Source organism: Stylophora pistillata, chromosome 1 (genome assembly GCF_964205215.1).
Source record: "Stylophora pistillata chromosome 1, jaStyPist1.2, whole genome shotgun sequence".
Classification (NCBI taxonomy): domain Eukaryota; kingdom Metazoa; phylum Cnidaria; class Anthozoa; order Scleractinia; family Pocilloporidae; genus Stylophora; species Stylophora pistillata.
This window is the reverse complement of record NC_142519.1, coordinates 21,258,322-21,277,422: the sequence shown is the minus strand read 5'-3', so window position 1 is coordinate 21,277,422 and position 19,101 is coordinate 21,258,322. Positions and strand designations below refer to the sequence as shown.

At 37.8% G+C, this 19,101-nt stretch overlaps 2 protein-coding genes across 8 annotated transcripts in view; both read left to right on the top strand.

Annotated features, from left to right (window-relative positions):
• The window catches only part of LOC111342094 (zinc finger MIZ domain-containing protein 1), a 36,666-nt gene extending 31,580 nt beyond the window's left edge, over positions 1-5,086 (top strand). For 4 of the 7 annotated variants that reach the window (XM_022949137.2, XM_022949133.2, XM_022949131.2 and 1 more), the window contains 6 exons: positions 120-268; positions 788-855; positions 1,230-1,298; positions 1,505-1,860; positions 1,986-2,266; positions 2,608-5,086. In XM_022949137.2, the coding sequence (XP_022804872.2) occupies positions 120-268; positions 788-855; positions 1,230-1,298; positions 1,505-1,860; positions 1,986-2,266; positions 2,608-2,700 (1,016 nt within the window). In that variant the 3' untranslated portion in view covers positions 2,701-5,086. The remainder of the gene's footprint in view (positions 1-119; positions 269-787; positions 856-1,229; positions 1,299-1,504; positions 1,861-1,985; positions 2,267-2,607) is intronic. The other 3 variants (XM_022949136.2, XM_022949135.2, XM_022949134.2) reach the window with 3 other exon arrangements.
• A 1,499-nt stretch (positions 5,087-6,585) lies between these two features.
• LOC111342098 (glutamate dehydrogenase, mitochondrial) lies at positions 6,586-18,965 on the top strand. Its single transcript, XM_022949144.2, has 15 exons — positions 6,586-6,952; positions 8,149-8,283; positions 10,694-10,830; positions 11,194-11,344; positions 11,997-12,085; positions 12,203-12,239; positions 13,577-13,638; positions 14,816-14,953; positions 15,052-15,090; positions 15,518-15,619; positions 16,706-16,786; positions 16,923-17,046; positions 17,449-17,531; positions 17,943-18,005; positions 18,552-18,965. The coding sequence occupies exons 1-15, from the start codon at positions 6,703-6,705 to the stop codon at positions 18,669-18,671; spliced, it is 1,611 nt and encodes a 536-aa protein (XP_022804879.1). The 5' UTR covers positions 6,586-6,702; the 3' UTR covers positions 18,672-18,965.
• The last annotated feature ends 136 nt before the right edge of the window (positions 18,966-19,101 follow it).

Genomic DNA, 19,101 nt, shown 5'->3' with positions numbered 1-19,101 from the left:
CAATTTTTGTTTGTAGAGCTTGTAACTGGTTTCTAGAGTTGAAAGGCTCGCATCAAGTAATGCATTCTTTGTCAAGTACTATTATTATACTGATTCAAATAATTATCTTTGATCCATAGTTAAAAGAAACTTCTCGTTTAGTTCGTCATCTGCCGGCGGCACAGATGACAGTGTGGAACAAACAGCTATCAAAGTATCACTTAAATGTCCCATCACATTCAGAAGAATAACGTTACCAGCCAGAGGCCATGATTGTAAACATATTCAGGTATACGCTTGACATTTACAAGTGTGTGTATGGTATGCGTACAGGTTTTGCCTAGCCTTTGATACCCCAAAATTAGTTTTCATAATTTTTTTTACATTGTTCCCTTTACATTTCCTATGGTAATGACAAGGGGACTTCGATTGGAAATCAGGAGCATTTGAAATTGGTGATCGTTTCCTTTATTCTCATGAACTCTATATTTGAGTCAAGAACAATACTGTATGAAGAAATTAGAAGCAAGTCACTCCCGAAAACCATGTAATTTCATATGTAGTTCAAGGCAGAATTACCAGTAAACAGTTGGGTGGTGATACCGTTTGGCAGCAGGAACATATGCATGCGTGTGTATCAGATATGACACCAAGCCATATACCTTGAGACCGAAGTAAAATTGAAGTTAGATATTTTGGTTACCACTTTTAAGACTTGGGATACCAGACAGCGACTTCTCGTAAAGTTAATTAAAACAGCGTCGTCCACTTCACTGAATATGCAACCCTCTATCTTTTGTGTCTGTAGTGTTTCGACCTGGAATCTTATTTAAGACTCAACTGTGAAAGAGGAAGTTGGAAATGTCCAGTTTGTAGGTAAGTTCATTTCTTTTGTTGTTGTGGACCTTTTACTCTCTTGTTCTTTCGGTGAGAAATAAAATCTTTTTCATGCTGTGTGTAGCAATCTTATCAATTTAAACTTACATATCGAGTTACCTTTGAATATGATGCAAATTTTCGAAAACAGTCATGAGCATGATTCAAAAAGTTTTTCGTCGTGATCAAATTCAATGTGTATCAATTCAGTCTGGGATTCGTATGCACGAGTGGTTTTCTGAAGGTTCTAACTTAGGAGAAGTGATAGGGCAATTGTAAAGGACTTTAATTGCTTGATATTTTTCTAACTTTGAAGTCCCTACTGTCTTTTTAAACTCTGAACTTAATCTAATTCTTCTTATTTCATTTTACAGCAAAGTTGCACTTCTTGAAGGACTTGAAGTGGATCAGTTTATGTGGGGCATCCTTACAACTTCCAGGTGGTTGCTATAGTTACCATTTTACGTGAAATAGGAAGCGTGCAGAGTTTTTACAGAGACATAAATCCGAATTTACAAGTAGAAAGAATTTTATTTATCGTTTCGAAGAATTTGAATCGAAATCCTCAAGGTAGTAATAATTTAGATACAACTGATATGTCGATTATAGAGCACTCCACATTAACCATAGTGATACCTTCCTATTTCAGTAGTGATGTGGAAGAAGTAACAATTGATCCAAACAGTCAGTGGAAGCCTGTTCCTGTTAAACAAGAACCAAAAGATGACGAATGCCAAGGACCACAACCAGCCAAGAAGGCTCGACCGTCTCCACCTGACTCGCTACCACTGTCTGGTGTTAGGACGCCTACATCACAGATGTCCAGCAGTAGTGGACACTATTCGCCATATCAAACTCAGCCACCGTCTAACCCCGGTATGGGTGCACCCACTCCCCCTGGACGGACACCTCCTGAGTCTCACAACTCATCAGGTGGAAATCAGTTGCAAGAGCATAACTCCAGCAATTCTGGAGCGACGCAACCAGCGGCATCCACGCCCAGTGGTGAGTGACTGAGTATTATGGCTTTCAGGAAAACATTTATTGTATACGCTTTTGTGGTACTTTGCCTTTCATTTCAACCCGCAATCGCATTGTAATTCAAGAGTTTCTTCCTTTTACTTCCTCAGGTGAAAAGATGACACCCAGTCCAGTCACTAGTCAAGCCACAACGCAAAACAGCAATCACACTCGAGGTCCCGCCACTCCCCAAACTCCAGGGAGTCATACAAATCCAAAAGGTGCTGCTGAAAGAACGCAGCACTCATCAAACCTTCCCCAGCCTCCCGTGTCAGGGAATGCTGATAGCATTGCGGCCGACCTCGAACACGACAATCTTCCGGACGAGTTTAACTTTGGTGTCCTGGAAGATCATGGCGGGGGAACCGATGGAGTGGAAGGCGCTTTAGACGTAAGTTGATACCAAGAAAGTCGGGTCGGGGAAGTGGACTGTTCTTTATATAAACTATTATTTTTGTTGAACGTGCTGTTAATGTTACATTGACAGCTGTGAGCCGAAATCGTTGTTATGCCCTGAACTTCTCAAACCTTTGATATGTGGTTGGCTTTTTCTCTATGCCTGCTCGACTTACTGGCACGAGTTCTTGCTCCATCTATGTACGTGCGTACCAAAACGGGTAATTTTCGTCGTTTGCCAGTGCTACTTACACATACGAAGGGCTAAGGGGGGGGGGGGGGGTAACATTGGCCATGCATCGTGTTTTGACATTGTGTATGATCACTATCTTGTAGGTTTTACCAGGAACCCTCGACCCAGAAGAGCTTTTCAATTATCTGACGCCGTCCGACCTTCCCAGCGAAGATATCTTGTCCATGTTCGAGTAGCTTTGTGATGGTGATCTTTTTGGTCAATAGGAAAGAGCCATGCTAGAAATTTTTTAGTTTGCTGTACTTGAAAATAGAACGAGTAATTTGTACTGAAGGGGGTAGGTTGCAAGACCTTTACGTTTTTGTTTTGTATAGTACAAATATTCTCAAGTTTACTTAGTTAACCATTACGATACGTTACTACTTGGAATCTTTTCTTCAGTTTTTCTAGTGAAGTTTTGTCCTTACTTTTGTGTGTAAGTTCTTTTCAATTTTCATACTTTTGTGAGTAACTCTTTTTTTCTTATCCATCAATTCGGTTTCGTTTCCTACTTTAATCTGATATAAAGAGCAAGGGAAAATTTCTTAGTTACGGCAGTTTTTATCCTGAAGATCTTGGCGATTTGTAATTTTTTTTACAGGTTATGTAGTGAAAGCCATATTATTGTGGTGGTGTAGTTATAGTGATAAGGAAGCTGTGATTTTGGGTCAAACTCAAGCTGCAAATTTTATTAAACAGAGTACTAGAAAGAGGAACTATTTCCGTTGTGAGTTACACAAAGTACTCTACATTACGCCTTGCAATCCTCAGGTGCAGGTGAAAGACAAAGAGAATTATTAATCATTCCAACATTTGGAATTAGTTCGGTAAATGCTATAATATATGCATAAATAAATAAAAGGGGGCACGTACCCTCACACTTTACAAGCATAGAACTGAAGTAGTAGTATTCTTTTTCGTTTTAATTAGAGGGATTTATAGATTTTAGTTGCATGTAGGTAGAGCCATGAAAGGAGTATTAGAACAAAATTTAGTAATGCGTTAATGAGATTTATCGTGGTAATAATAGCGTTTAGGTATATAGTTATTAAGAAAGGGCTACGCATGATACTTGTTTCATAATCTCTTGTGCAGAACATTCCTCCGTGGAATAACGTAACCTAAGTCGGTCTTTTCTCTTTCTTTCTTGGGATGTCAGCTTTTATTAATAATTTTTTTTTTTTTTTAACTTTTCGGTTTTCTTATTCACATCAGTCAAGCATGAAATATTTTACTATTTTTTAAATTTCTTTTTATTATTAGGAGGTACAGTAACAGTATGTACTTCTCATTTCTTCACTTTCATGCTTTCACACTCATAAGTAGGACTTGACTCTTGATGACTCGCTGAATTCAAGCAAAGGCATTGTTTTGCGAAGCGTCTTTACTGTGTCGCAGTTAGTACAATTTCTCGAACTTTTGTATACTTATTCAAATCCTACTTTCATCAAACGCCTCAACCATCCAATTTCTCTTTTTCTGTTGTCATGTTCGACTGCATTAACATTAATATACAGGTTACACATTTGTTTTGTTACAAACCGGTTCTGTCTTGTAGTATTGAACAGTGGTGACTCCTCTTTCACAAAAAAGTGGATTTTTTTTTTATCTTCTTTCTTTTTCTTAATATTCCTTTTAGGTTCATATATATATATATTATTTTTCTGTTGAAAGGGCTAGAACTCGACATTCTGTTTCAATCACATTTTTCTTTTTCCTTGAGAAACTTGTTTCGGATTATACGGTAGCATTTTATTCCGGGAAGAGTGCTTTAATTTATTCTGATTCCAGGTTACATGTTGTCCACTTAGCCATTTCGTAGTTCAGAGATGAAATGAAACGTGACTGAAAAAATCTTGGAAAGAGAACTTTGGGCGAAGACTGTGGACGGTTTCTGTGCAATTGTCTATCCCCCCCGTTCGACTTTCACTTTTAAAAAGAAGCTATTAGGCATAGTTGCGGTCTGGTTGGTGGCGTTTTTGTCTTGCTGTACATAAAGTGAACATGTATTTATATACCTATAAATAATGTATATCAAGATATGATCTAGTCTTTGTAAATACTCGTAAGGAACGCATATCTGGAAAGATGAGATAAAAGCCGCATTTCTGTTACTGTCGTTGCTAGCCTTTAGCCCAAGATGTTTCAAAATGGTAGAGAAAGAGTTAATTTATAGTATTGCGAGTAGTTCGCAGTTTTATTTGGATTACACATCACTGGCTACGAAATGAGCATCACTCAAAACCTCGTCTGAATCCCATTGAAGTGAGTTGGGAAGTCTGTCACATGTTATTCTCTAGTTCTAGACGCGACAACATTTTATGACGATCGTTTTCAGGGAAAAGTGTGTTCAATGTAAGTTCGAGATTATATGCTAAGTAAATCATTATTGTCATCTCTCTCGTAGTATCGATAGCATAGTAGATTTTATACCTATTTATAACGTAGAGAGCGTACAACTACAGTTCTGTAGGAGAGAACAAATTCTTACGAAGAAGGCTACGATAGACTTATTAAAGCCGCCTGTATGTGTAGATATTCTATATCTAAATTTTATAAGAAATAAAGATCATACAAGTCTCATCGTTGTTGCGAATTGTTGGATTTAGGATAGTGATTTAAAACTCTGGAATTCACACCCGTCGTCACCCTTTGATGATGTTTTGAGGTAATCTCGCTCTGAGGTGACTTTGTAACGCACGAACCGGAACACTTTACGGTGGTCAATTCACAACTCAGGTGATTAAAACCCGATTATCTTGTACTACACTACAATTTCTCTAGAAACAACCCCCCCTACTTTTAATGAAGTGAATAGTGTACCATATTCCACCTGAGATTAGTAAGGGGGGGAGGGGGTGAAGTCGGAAATGGGAGTAAACTTCACGTTTTATTTTGTAAACCAACTTGATCTCCCCCTTCCTCGCACCGTTCTTGTCTCGCGCTCTGGTCTCTCATTTTAAATAATTTTAATCATGTGTCACTTATCGCAAAAAATAAACCGGAAATCAATTAACGCTGAATAATCTCACACAAGAAGTATTGCGAATTGAAAACGAGGCTGAGCGATATTGTTTCGTGCTCGGTATAACAACAGAATTATTGCTGTTTACTTTTTCTTATTATTTTTATTCAGTTCAAGAAAAATCAATTACTTGACCAGTGAATTCGCGTCGAATTGCTCTTGAAAACTGACATTGCACTCATCGCTGCGCGATTCATGCGAGTGTTTTCGCGTGCAATTTAACGCGGAATTCACGAGTTAAGGTTATGAATTTTCCTGTATAAACTTGTCAAAGGGATTGAGGTCACGATATCGGATTGATTTTCCCGCGTAAAAACAAAAAATGGAAAATACCACGGGAAGATCCTCAGTTCTTCACAAGCGAATGAAAAAGAGAAAGGGCAATCAAAGATAGGAAAGTCCTTAAAAATAATAAGTTTTAAGAGTTGTCTTCAGTTTTTTTTTTTTTTAAAACAAGCGTAGCAGACATTGTGAGAAGCCTGGTCCAATATCCAAGGTTTCCTTTCTTTTTAATGACGTTACAAAAGTTGAGTGCGACTTTAGCTGAGTGTGAGTTGTATCAAATTTGCCTAGTATAACAACCTAAAAGTTAAGGATAAGCATGGCTTTGCAACTGCCGTTTGTAGAAAACATTTTAAAGAGTTAGAAGAAGTTTTTTTTAGACGAAACGTGATGTGGGGACAGTGGCTGGTCAGGGGTCGAAGATCTTTTCGTGCCTCCGGAAGTTAAGGAACGCGTCTGTCACGAATTGATTTGAAATGCGAAATTCAATTCAATTATACGATAAGTAAAAAGGAAGAATCTTATTCAATTTCACCCCAAGTTTTCCATACGAAGAAAAGGGGAAAACTAGATCACTATTTTCTTCCTTGTTTTTCCATATCGTTTCGGCTTGTCCCGTGATGGTTCTTGCCCTAACTTGTTCAGTTTATTTTCTTTTAGCTCAGAAGCAAGCTCCTTATTAGGACTCTTGGGTAGGTTCTGCAAACGTGGTGAGAAGTTTGACAAGAACCTGGCACTAGTCTCCAATTGGCTGAATAGTCACCTCACAACACCTCACAATCGATCGAGCGCGGCCTAATCAGCGAACGTGACGAATGACGTGAACGTGTTCAGCGTTCCGCAAAGATTTTATATATCAATACTTAGATAGTTGTGTTTTCTAGAGTTTACAATGTTCGGTCTTCAGTGTGTTAGCTCTTTTAGAGGTGCACTCGCCAGAAGCGCGAAATGCCTTCCTGCTGTTCAAAATGCTGTTGAAAAGATGTCGACGAGTTCTGATTCAAAGGATCCGTCTTTTACTCAAATGTGCGAGGGCTTCTTTGAGAATGCGAGAGTATTTGTGGAACACAGGTTACTTACCAAGCCTGATCCACCGGGATATCGTACAGAGAAGTTTGAGGACAAGAAACACAGGATAAAAGGTAACAATCCGCGTGAATTACCACCAGCTGCTGAGACTCATCTTTCAACAAAATTAGATTAAGTCGCTCAACGGAACATTATTTATTCAATGTTATAGTTCAGGGAGATAGAACAATCGCCATTCGAATAAACGGTGCGATCGTTTAGAATGAAATTGATTTTTTTTTTTTTAAAAGCTCGCTCATCTGAACCACAGCTAGACGAAACTGGTGGGTAATTGTCGGTAGACCTTTATTAGATCGTGAAACGTGACCTCAGCTTTATTGCGTTTATCTTACTTTCACTTTTGACTTTCGCTTGGGATTTTGAAACATTTTAGACAAGAGAGCGAGCAATTGAGTTTCGAAGTTTTATTTCAGTACAGTAAGTGAGATTTTCTAAATGAAATCCTTACTTTTTATGAATTTGCTAAAATTGATTCAACCGGTTCTTGAAGCTTTTATGACATAGGATTCACGCCCTCGACCCTCCTCCGTTTTATCCAAATATGGGCATCCTGGCATATTCATATAAAAAACATTCGTGATGATGAAAAATTCTAAGTCCACTATGATTATGGTGTTTTAGCCTTTGGTGCATGACCAGTTGCGTTCAATATGTGATTTGAAATACTTTGGTCTTTGATCTCCCAAATGAGCTTGATGTCCCCCATTTTTTACCTTCCCATCCCTTGCTGATTAATTAACCACAAATGCCAAAACTTGGAAAAAAATCTTGAAACAGGACAACTTTTGGTGTAATTTCCTAAAATGGTTTTAATCTTATGCAGGATTTGTCTCAGTCAAATTTACTCTTACTTGAAGTGAGCTAACTGCCTCCCGGTTAGCTCAATTGGTAGAGCGCCGGACTGTTGTGTGGGAGGTCGTGAGTTCAAATCTGGCCGGACTAACACTCAGGGTCTTTAATTAACTGAGAAGAAAGTGCTGTCTTTGTAATAATATCTGCAGACAGTTAGACTTTCTAGTCTTCTCGGATAGTGACAATAAATGGAGGTCCTGTCTCCTGCAGGGTTGGGTTGGAGACGTTAATTTCCCACACACGAGATTACTGTGTGATGGATGTCCTCCCCGGGGTGGGATGGGTGGGTAAAAAAGGGGTTAGGGGCAATTGGAACGAAAGTTCTGTTCTTTTCTCCTGCCATTCCTGTGGTGAATGAATTAAACTTAAAGTGAGTTCCTGGTTGTTTTTCTTTTAGGGACTTTAGATGTTATGAAGCCCTGTGCAGATGTTCTCTCAGTAATTTTTCCTATCAGACGAGATGACGGTGCATTTGAGCTTATCCAGGGTTATAGGGCACAGCACAGCCATCATAGGACTCCATGCAAAGGAGGTTGGTTGAGTTATTTTCCAAAATGAAATACTTTAAAATAACAAGTATGAACAAATGGTTTGGTGCATGCTAGACAGGGTTATTACAGCAACCCTCTCCTTCCAGTGGGTATTAGAAAGTTACTCTATGCTGGATCAGAATGTGTACACTTTAGACACTGTAACAGCAGGAAAGTAGTAAAGGACTCTTAATCTGGTTGTGCAGGTGAGAGCAGTTCTGAAAAGGACTCTTGTTGGTGACAGAGTCTGATACATGTACAGTGGAACCCCTCTAAACTGGACCCTCATTAAACTGGAATCCTCTCTATGCCAGACCTTTTTTTTGGCCCCAAAATCTCTGTCATACATTTTATCTATTTTTAACCTCGATAAACCGGAACCCCTCACTTCTGGAAACCAGATGCTTTCTTCAGTCTGTAATCACAAACTGACAAAGAAATTGACCTCGTTAAACTGGATGTGAAAGTTTTAAGCTTGCCGCCAAAATCAAATCAGACATTTTTTAAACATGAGTAAAATTAAAATCGTAATCATGCAGCTGTGAAATTCCAATCAGAAGTGAGAAACGAGCATCGGCTAATTACTCATTGTTCTATCCGTACTGAAGCAAAAAATCTAAATTCGGCAGTCGTGCCGCTGTTGTTAAGTTGAATGAATGACAACAATAGGGGTCAGGTTAAGAGACTGTCATGTTGTGGGTGAAATCACTTGCGAAAACAAACGAAGTAGCAAACATCATGATCACTATGTCCGAGAGACCAGTGAAACGCCAAAGAATTGAGTTATCTTAAGAGAAGAGAATTGAGTTTATCAAATGGGTGGAATCATTGCCTAAACCAACACTGAAGGCTCAAAGCAGTAAATTTGGGATCGGTAAATCAACTGTAGGTGATCTTTAAAAGAAGAAAGAAGACTAGAAATGAATTAAAAGCGGTGATCATATTACCCTGTGTGTAACACTGAATTTTTTTGTAGATTAAATAAAATGACATTGAAAAGCTTCCTTGTGATCCATGTTGTTAGTTCCTTCACTGATGTGCTTTATTAGTGCTCGTGTACCATATACTGGTACTTACAGGCAGACAATACATTATGCTGCATAAAATTGCCTTATGGGTAAAACCTCAGTACACCAGACACCCCTCCAAACTGGACATTTCCTCTGGTTCCAAGGGCATCCAGTTTTGAAGAGTTCGACTGTATTTAAACAATTTGAGAGGAAGCGTTGGTAATTTTTTTGAGTTGGTGCATTTTCAGTTTATGTGTCCTAAACACTTTGTATTATTTACCTCAAACATGGTCTTATTTTGAGGCCAAATGCTCAGTTGAGACCAAATTGTAACAACGCTTGAAATATATTTCCAGGGCTCGACACTAACTTTTCAACTTACTAGCCGAGTGGCTAGTGGCAACTTAGATGTTACAACAATTTCAGTTTGGTTACTAGCCAAACTGGCCAGTGAAAATCGAAAACCACTAGCCAAAACTGAATTTGTACTAGTCTTTGGCTAGTTGGGAACCATTAGGATCGAGCTCCTGATTTCTAGTTTTCACTGTATTTTAAATTTTTTTGTTAACATACCAGCTAGTTACATTGCCTGGAACATCAAGGTCATTTATGGTTTTTTGAAAGTTAACCTAGCTTGAATTTAGGGGTACTGCTATTAGAAATTTGGTGTTCATTACTACCAACATAATTACTTTGGATACCTGGGTCTCAGATCAAACTAGCTAGCTTGGTAACCATATCCACTCTTGATGCCCTTACTCAGCAACACATTAGGGTGGATTTGTCATTTTTCCCCCAAGATTGATACAAATAATGTTGTTAGTTCACTGTGAAACCCAGAAAACCATGAATGCTGAAAAATATTTCTTGAATGATTTTATTTAAAGAAAAACAAACAAATCAGTATCAAGTGGCTGTACACAGTAATGCTTACATAAATACATTAGGTTAATTGACCACTCCCCATAGTGGCTTTTCAGGACCAACACCCACCCATCCCACCCCAGGGGAGGACATCCACCACACAGTAGTCTCGTGTGTGGGAAATTAATGTCTCCTACCCCTAACCCTGCAGGAGACGAGACCTCCATTTATTCATCCTCATCCGAGAAGACTAGAATATCAATCCATTTCTTGATATCATAGAAAGGTAGCAAATTTTCCTCAGTTATTTTAAGACCATGAGTATTGGTCCGGCCGGGGCTCGAACCCTCGACCTCCCACACAACACAATCTGGTGCACTAACCAATTGAGCTTTATATAATTATTCTGCGCAGATTAGATTGCAGTTTTGTGGCTTGCTTACATCTCCTGTGTAGTTCCCAACATTCTAGATATACTTCAAATGGGCATGGTTTTTCTTAGTGTGGCATTTATGTATCTATTTTTCTTTTTCTCTAGGTATTAGATATAGTGATGATGTTGATATTGATGAAGTGCAGGCATTGGCCACTCTTATGACATACAAATGTGCAGTGGTAGATGTTCCTTTTGGTGGTGCTAAAGGTGGCATCAAGATTAACCCTTCAAAATACTCAGTATGTTGGTTGTTATGCATATGCTTTATCGATAAAGTGTATTTTATTCTCTGGTTTTGTTTAACCCTTCAAACTGCTCTGTATGTTGGTTGTTATACATTATGCTTTATCTATCAAATGTATTTCATTTTCTGGTTTCTGGTTTTGTTTGCAAGGCTCCTTATGAAATGTACCTTTTCACTCCTTAAACTTACTTTTTTTGTTTGTTTTCATTATGCTTTATCTATCAAATGTATTTCATTTTCTGGTTTTGTTTGCAAGGCTCCTTTTGAAATGTACCTTTTCACTCCTTAAACTTACTTTTTTTGTTTGTTTTTTTTGTTTGTTTGTTTGTTTGTTCTTTTGCATTTTTTTTTTTTATAGCAACCTGAGCTAGAGAGAATCACACGCAGATTCACTGTGGAGCTTGCTAAAAAGAATTTCATTGGCCCAGGCCTTGATGTTCCAGCCCCAGACATGGGGACTGGGGAGAGAGAAATGAGTTGGATTGCTGACTCCTTTGACATGACTTTAGGTAAGAAAAATGAAACTTAAAGCTCACTGGCCAGCTATTAAATGAGCTAGACTCCTCTACAAAAGTGTTTTACTGGTAGGTTCAAACCCTGGCAAGGATCAATGCATTCTAGATGTTCTAAGGCAAGATGCTTTTAATACTCTTACAGTCTCTCTCTCTCCACTTAAAACTCATTTAAATGGAAGTGTAGCTAAAGAAAGCTATATGCCTTCTAGAGTATGTACTTAGATAAAACCCAAAAGTTGTGGCTCCTGAGTTAGCCAAGTTTGTTCTTGAAGTAATCAAGGCTGCTACTTTTAAGTCAAACTCTTGAGACATTAACCCTGGCTTTAATTCCCAGAAAGGATTGACATGTAACTTCTCCCTATAATATCCACACACTATCCAGCAAAAGGTAATGAGAATACTCAACTTATCAGGTAGGAGTTGTTGTCCCGATCTAACATCAAATTCTCATTTACTAATTTACAAGGAAATTTGCAGCAGCCAGATAGGAGAATTGACAATCAGATCATGGGATTCTCTTAACCCTTAGAATCCCACGATCTGATTGTCAATTCTCTAATCTAGCTGGTGCAAATTTCCTTGTAAATTAGTAAATGAGTAATCGAAAACATTTGACATGCTCATAATTATTTTGAATTTCTTTTAGGTTATGGTAACATGAATGCCTATGCATGCGTCACTGGGAAACCAATTCATCTTGGAGGAATTCATGGAAGAGTGTCAGCCACAGGGAGGGTAATTTTTTTATTTCTTTCACATTTTCTTATAATTATTATAATTTAATTTGTTATCTGGTTTTTAATAATTTCATTAGAAGAAATTAATCTGTGGCCCAAATTCCTTTATTTTTAGGGTGTTTACCATGGAATAGAAAATTTTATAAGCTCAGGTATGTATTAAAAATTTACAAAAAATTATTTTTAGCACATTTGTATCTATGTCTACATATAGCGGTTCAAGGACTTAAGCTCTTAAAAGAGCTACATGAAAATCTAGTTATGAAAAGAAGAGTATTTTTCGGTGCTATGTATTGGTGGATGTTACAAAAAGTATGTGATTTTTTTCCATTGGCTAAAATATAGTTAGTATCAAGAGGACAATATTTTTCATTAGCTTTGATGCGTTTAATGTCCAAAGGATTAGATATTTGGACTGGGCCTCAGATTAGGATTTCTAGAGTTCTACTATGTGCTTGAATGGAGGGTATAATTGTTGTGGTGATCCACATTTATTGGGTCATTTTAAGCTCAGGTGACTCACATTTCAGTCCCTCTTAGAGTTCACTTATGTCCTCGATAAAAACCTTAAAGACTGACTTTTATCTTTACAGTCACTGTCAGTGATAGAATTGGAAGAGAGTTGTTAAGAAAGTCTATGATCCATTGAATACCAGGCTTTTTTCTGTCTATTGACTTCATTGTTTCTGATCCAATTGTGACTCTCACATGATGAATTGTGAAAGGGGAAAAACATTGTCCAGGCAACCAGAAGAAGCTGGGTGTATATAGTACCTTTACTATAATTGATGGGGAGATGGCCTGATACCCAACTCTAACTTGCAGGAACATTGACATTGTACTCCCCTGCCCATTTTGGCTGAGTATTCTGCACCCTAGCTGTAGTATTGAGGCCTTACCTAAGTGGAGTGATAATACCACTCAGTCACTTCATAAAAATGAACACTTTAATGTTTAAGTTCTGACCTCTCAACCCTGTACACCCTATCATCAGTATGCATATTCTCTATACTGTTCTCTAAACATTTCTCAAGGTTCTGATAAGGAGAATTTGTTTAACAATCAGGAGCTTCTTTTGTTGGTGATCATTTTCTTCATTCTCATGATCTTCATGTGTGATTCATGGGCAATATATTGTAAGGAGAATTGAGGTGCTAGTCATTCCTAGGGGTCATAAAGTAGTTGTAGGAATGGAGGCCACCAAAAGACAAATGCACATTGGCAAAGTTTAGTCCCCAGAAGGCCAGATGTACAATTATTATCTCAGTTAATGCATTAGAACTACAAAATGTCTCTTCAGTTTGTCCCATTCACCCCAGTCATTTTTCTTTGGTTCTATTTTGTTGGGTATCAGGAATCTGTATCATACACCCTGTACATATGAAAGCATAATAATTGGCCAGGGCTCAGAGAAAAGGCAACTGTATGGGCAAAGGAAGGCAATTAATAGTAAAATATTGGTAATAAATTCTACTTTTTTTTTTTACAGAAAAATATGCTGGATTGGTTGGCCTAGAACCTGGTCTTCGAGGGAAGACATTCATAGTTCAGGTAATCATTGAAAAATATTACATGACCTTTGCTGCTGATATAATTATAGGCTGTTGTGTGGTTATCAGATTTTTTAGCTTGGATGCTCACTTGTGATAAATGTAAACATGGTGTGCAGGAGGATGCAAATAATTTATAGTATTATCCTTCAGGGTTCATGAACATTAGGGTGTATATTAATTATGGGTATATTAATTTTCAGTAGAAGAGGTAGTCGGGAGCTGGCTCAACCTGCCAGATGTTTTTTGGGTTTCACTGCCATTGTAGGAAACTATTCAGTATTTTTTTAGGTTTGTCTTGACAGTTTGCCGTTATCTAGTTATAGCCCTGGGGAGTGAGAGGCACTGTTATGGGTGAGGATTAAGTGTCTTTACTCCAGAATGAAGTAAAATGGTGCAGCCAGTGCTTGAATGCAAATCTTTTCAACACATCAACCATAAGACACTTTTTCTCCTCTATTGTTGAACGCGCCAATCATTATAGCCATACTGATAAGTATGCAAGTTTTAAGTGCCATAAGGTCATACTGAAACAGTGAATGGCATTGAAGGCACTCAGATCAGCAATACTCAAAGTCTGAATATCCTTTGCAATTGACCAGGGAATATCCTTTGCTATTGACATACAAGCTACTTATGCAGGAATTGTACAAATGAGTTGATATCATTGTTTTTGTGCTATATTATTTCATTGTTTTAGTAAATACTAAAAGAATTATTTGCCACAAAGTTGTTGGCTAATGGTGATTATTAAAAACTGGATCATTGGATAATGCAATTCAAGACTTTTTATTGGCTTAGCCATTATGGTATATGAGCCAATATACCATAATCTACAAATATGGCAAGTGTACGCATCAGCTTAAAATCAAAAGGGAGCTAAAAAATCAGGTTTTTTCTTACAAAATAATAATTTCTTGGGGAATTTTTAATAAAACAATTATTCCACTCGCGCTTGTTGGATATGAGATGATTATAGCCAACGAGGCGCTATGCGCCTCATTGGCTATCTATCATCTCATATCCAACGCGTGCTCGTGGAATAATTGTTAAATATTTACTCCAGCTCAATAGATGTCTAATACACTATATAGCCACTTCCACTTTGGTGAAGAGTTGTTAAATAGTTCAGTAATTTATGGTGCTTAGATTGCATGTCTTCTTTTTAATTTTTACAGGGATTTGGTAATGTTGGTCTTCACACCTGTCGTTATCTTCACCGGGCAGGGGCCAGATGTATTGGGGTCATGGAAAGAGATGGAAATCTCTTCAATGCTGATGGAATTGACCCTAAAGAACTTGAGAACTATAAACTGGTATGATTCATCACTTTTACAGGCATTAAGTTTTAGTGTAAGTTTTGTTTTTGGAATTTCCTTGGCAAACACTTTTTACTGTTTCCTTTTTTCTCTAGGACAATGATGGCTCAGTTAAAGGTTTCCCAGGTGCAAAGGTATGTAAAATGCTGTTTACAAAATACCTGTGATGTCTACCCCTATGTAAGATTTTAATCTTTTTTTCCTGGCTAGTTAACATTTTTGCCAAGAGCTTATCTTAGCTGACTCAAGGAAATGCTGTTCTCTAGACTCAAGCCATCAAATTCCTTAAATAAGGGATAATGAAGCATAGCATAAGGGACATGATTTTTTTATGAAGCAGTTCCTTCCTCCTAGAACATAACCAAGTTGAAATGTTAATTGCTACCTTACCTGAGACCTTCAAAATGGCCTACTGCTTCCCTGTTAACATTCTGGCCACCTCCTGCTGGGTTAGAAAAAGCCTCAAAGACCTGGTACAGTTAACTGGCCTGAGAAAATTTTGAAATAAAAAGTTGTATACACTGATTTTGAAAAATATTCACAATTGTGCAAATCTTTCAGATGACGGAGGAGAACCTTCTAGAAGCAGAATGTGACATTTTAGTTCCTGCAGCCAATGAAAAACAAATCACCCTTAAGAATGCCCACAAAATCAAAGCAAAGGTACTCTCCTATTAGTAGTATTTAATTTACGTATGATGCACGATCCTCGCAGTAGAAAGCGCTATTTATGTAATAGCGAAAATCAGACCTGAAAAAAATCAGGCCTGTATGGGATTCGAACCACTGACCTCTGCGATACTAGTGCAGCGCTCTACCAATTGAGCTAACAAGCCAACAGGGAGCAGGCCGTTAAGTTGATTCTTAATAAACCCGTGATGATAAATCAGATACAATGAATATATGAACTTCATTGAGCTTGTTAGCCCAATTGGTAGAGCGCTGCACTAGTATCGCAGAGGTCAGTGGTTCGAATCCCGTACAGGTCTGATTTTTTTCAGGTCTGATTTTCGCTATTACATAAATAGCGCTTTCTACTGCGAGGATCGTGCATCATACGTATCTACAACCGCAGTTCAAAATATATGAACTTCTTATATTCATTGTATCGGTATTTAATTTACTTGGCTATTATATAATTTTTGGGCTGTTGTGTGGTTATCAGATTTTCAAGCTTGGATGCTCACTGGTGATAAAAGTAATCGTGGTGTGCAGGAGGATGCAAATATAATTGTTATAATCCCTCAGGGTTCATGGACAGTATGGTGATATAAGTTTTCAGTAAACCCTTCAACTCCCATGAGTGACAATGACGCATTTACTCCTTAAAATATTAATACCATTTTATGAAGACAAGGGATGAGAATAAAGAAACAAATTTGGGGATTGTTAGGTGATTCAATGCCAAATTCCTCAAACTAACATTATCAAAATTGTATGGTGGACAGTTAGGAGAATTATTAATGAGGTAGATCTCGGGAGTGAATTGGGTTTATAATTGTCTTTACACGGTGACTACATGAATACCATAGCCTCAACTGGATTTTGTCCCTCTTGATCCAGTGTCTTCCAAGCTTACTGCTAGACCACTTTATTTCTCTTTACAGTTGTTAGATACATCCCTTATAACTTACACTATCTCAATCTTCTGAATAGTTCATTTGAAAACTTTGTCTTTACACGAATAGTAGAAGGCAGAGAACATTTGGCTATGTTTTATTTTCTTGTTTATCTACTTTGTATTTTCAGGTCATTGCTGAGGGAGCAAATGGACCGACCACGCCTGAGGCAGAGAAAGTTCTGATTGAAAATAAGAAACTCGTTATTCCAGTAAGTTTACGACAAAATAGTAGCACAATCTGAAGTAAACTTTGATTTGAACGTCCTGTATTTGTTTAATATTGTAATTACTTTTTTGCTCTAGAGGCATGGTTTGAACTTGGATGTTTTGTATTGTGCCGTTTAGGACTTATACTTAAATGCGGGTGGTGTGACAGTCTCCTATTTTGAGTGGCTGAAGAACATCAATCATGTCAGTTTTGGACGTTTGACTTGGAAATACGAGAAGGAAGCAAATTTTCATCTTTTAGGTGAGCTTGTCTTTTCACTTTAGAATATATTTAATGATGGATCTTTATCATTCATCAAATTTATTTACAGGTAAACAGTTGTATGAGTATCAATTGATTTAACATTGTCTTCGTTAAATAAAATAGTAAAAGATCACTGAGAGCATGAATTGGAGTCTCCTTTCAATCTCGAATTCCCTTCATGAGTAATCTTTCCCTTTTGAAGTGCATAAGTTTTTTTTCTCCTTTACTTCATAAGCTACCAGCGATAGCTTCCTTTCATAGCCATTTAAACACTTTTGGCGACGTCTTTGAAAAGCTAAAAGGGATCAAAGGTTTTAAATATCCTCTCATATACAAATGGATTGTGCAAGTGCTGTTATTTCATAATTTCTCAGTGTTTCTGCATGTTTTTCTCGACAGGCAGCGTCCAAGAAAGCTTGCAAAATCATTTCAAGCAACCCATTCCTATAAATCCATCGGCTGAGTTCCTGCAAAAGATCGCTGTGAGCACTGCTTTTTATTTTGAGTCTTTTTTAATACGCACCACAGGGGTGGATCTAGGGAATGGGTGCAGAGGGTGCGCAACTTCCCCTTCCCCCCTTCCCCTCATTTGATGACCTGCGGCTTTTTTATGTCACTAGTATCCTGCAAAAAATCTTTGTTGACGTCTCCTGATTTGTCCTTGGTGGTGCAACCCCTTCTTAGAAAAATCGTCTACATCCAACCAGCATACTCGATTGAGCGGTACGACTTTAAACTGAGACCTGAGATTTGCACTTGGTTTTCCAGAAGGATTTCTTCGCTCCCGAAAATGTAGTGTAGTCTTCTAATTGTCCTTTATAGGGAGGGAGCTTTTACTCCCTTTTTTTCATTATATTGGAGAAAAAAGTTTGCAATTTTTTATTACCCCCTAGGGCGCTAATGAAAAGGACATCGTTCATTCTGGATTGGAATTCACCATGGAACGATCAGCTAAGGTACGTCTTCTCCGTCACTCACTCGAAGTTTTTTCACGAAGTCATGAACTCGGTTGCTGGGCTGTGAAACGAAGGCCCACGTTAAATATTTGGAAAAGTGCGTCGAGTATGTCACATCGAGACTTGTTGGTAACGTTTCTGGGAAAAACAAATAAGTAGAAAACCAAGTCCACTTTTGGTCCGGTTCGACATTTTGTTGTTCTTCTACAAATTTCTACCTTGAATATGTATTTTTTTTAAATTCTTTTTTTTTTTTTTTGGCATTGTGAGCATTTGTGAGGTATCCTTGCAGTTGCTTTTCATGGGAAAGGAGGTTTTCCTCCCAATTGCCCCGGCTGGTATCCAAACAGAATCTGGTATGACCTATAGTGAATGAGAAAAAAGACTGTCAGCAAAAGAAAGAAATGAGCAGGAAAGCGGTTGTCCGTAAGAGTCATGGACTTTGTTATTAGGATAGTTATGGTTTGGAATCCTCCTCGCTTATTTTTTTTCTGCCTTTGATTGGTAAAAAAAGCGAATTTAACTGTGATTTCCTTTTCTTGTCAGCAAATCATGCACTGTGCTAGTGAGTATGAGCTGGGTCTAGACATAAGGACGGCTGCTTATATCGTGTCCATGGAAAAAGTCTACAACACATACACTGTGGCTGGTTTCACGTTTACGTAATCTTCCCGTGACAATATGACCAATGATGAATTCTGAGATAATTTTTCATTAGGCTGAATTGTACGATAGGTATTATAACAGCGCTTACTCCAGCGGTCATGTGCTGACGATGATATTGTGGTAGAGTAATCTAGTTATGATAACGTTCATTCTGTCGCTTTTTTTTTTTTTTTTTTTTTGAAAATTGCTCTACAAACTCATATTTATAATTGAATTTCCCACCATATGATAGGCAGTGAAATGAAAAGGTGCGAAATCCTTACATCAATAAATAGCTGAAAGCTTTTTTCCGTGGTTGTACAGTCAAACATGTTTTTGAGCGGTCTTCCTGTATTTAGCAGTCAGTTAAAGTCCCGAAGTTGTTTCCTTTTAATCACCGTAATTTTCACCTCTATTAAGCGGTCGCGGTTAACTATTACTTAGTCCCAGT

Coding starts and splice junctions, on each gene's coding strand:
- LOC111342098 (XM_022949144.2), top strand. CDS start 6,703: ATGTTCGGTCTTCAGTGTGTTAGCTCTTTTAGAGGTGCACTCGCCAGA. Junction 12,086..12,202: donor GAGTGTCAGCCACAGGGAGG/GTAATTTTTTTA, acceptor CTTTATTTTTAG/GGTGTTTACCATGGAATAGA. Junction 14,954..15,051: donor AACTTGAGAACTATAAACTG/GTATGATTCATC, acceptor TTTTTTCTCTAG/GACAATGATGGCTCAGTTAA.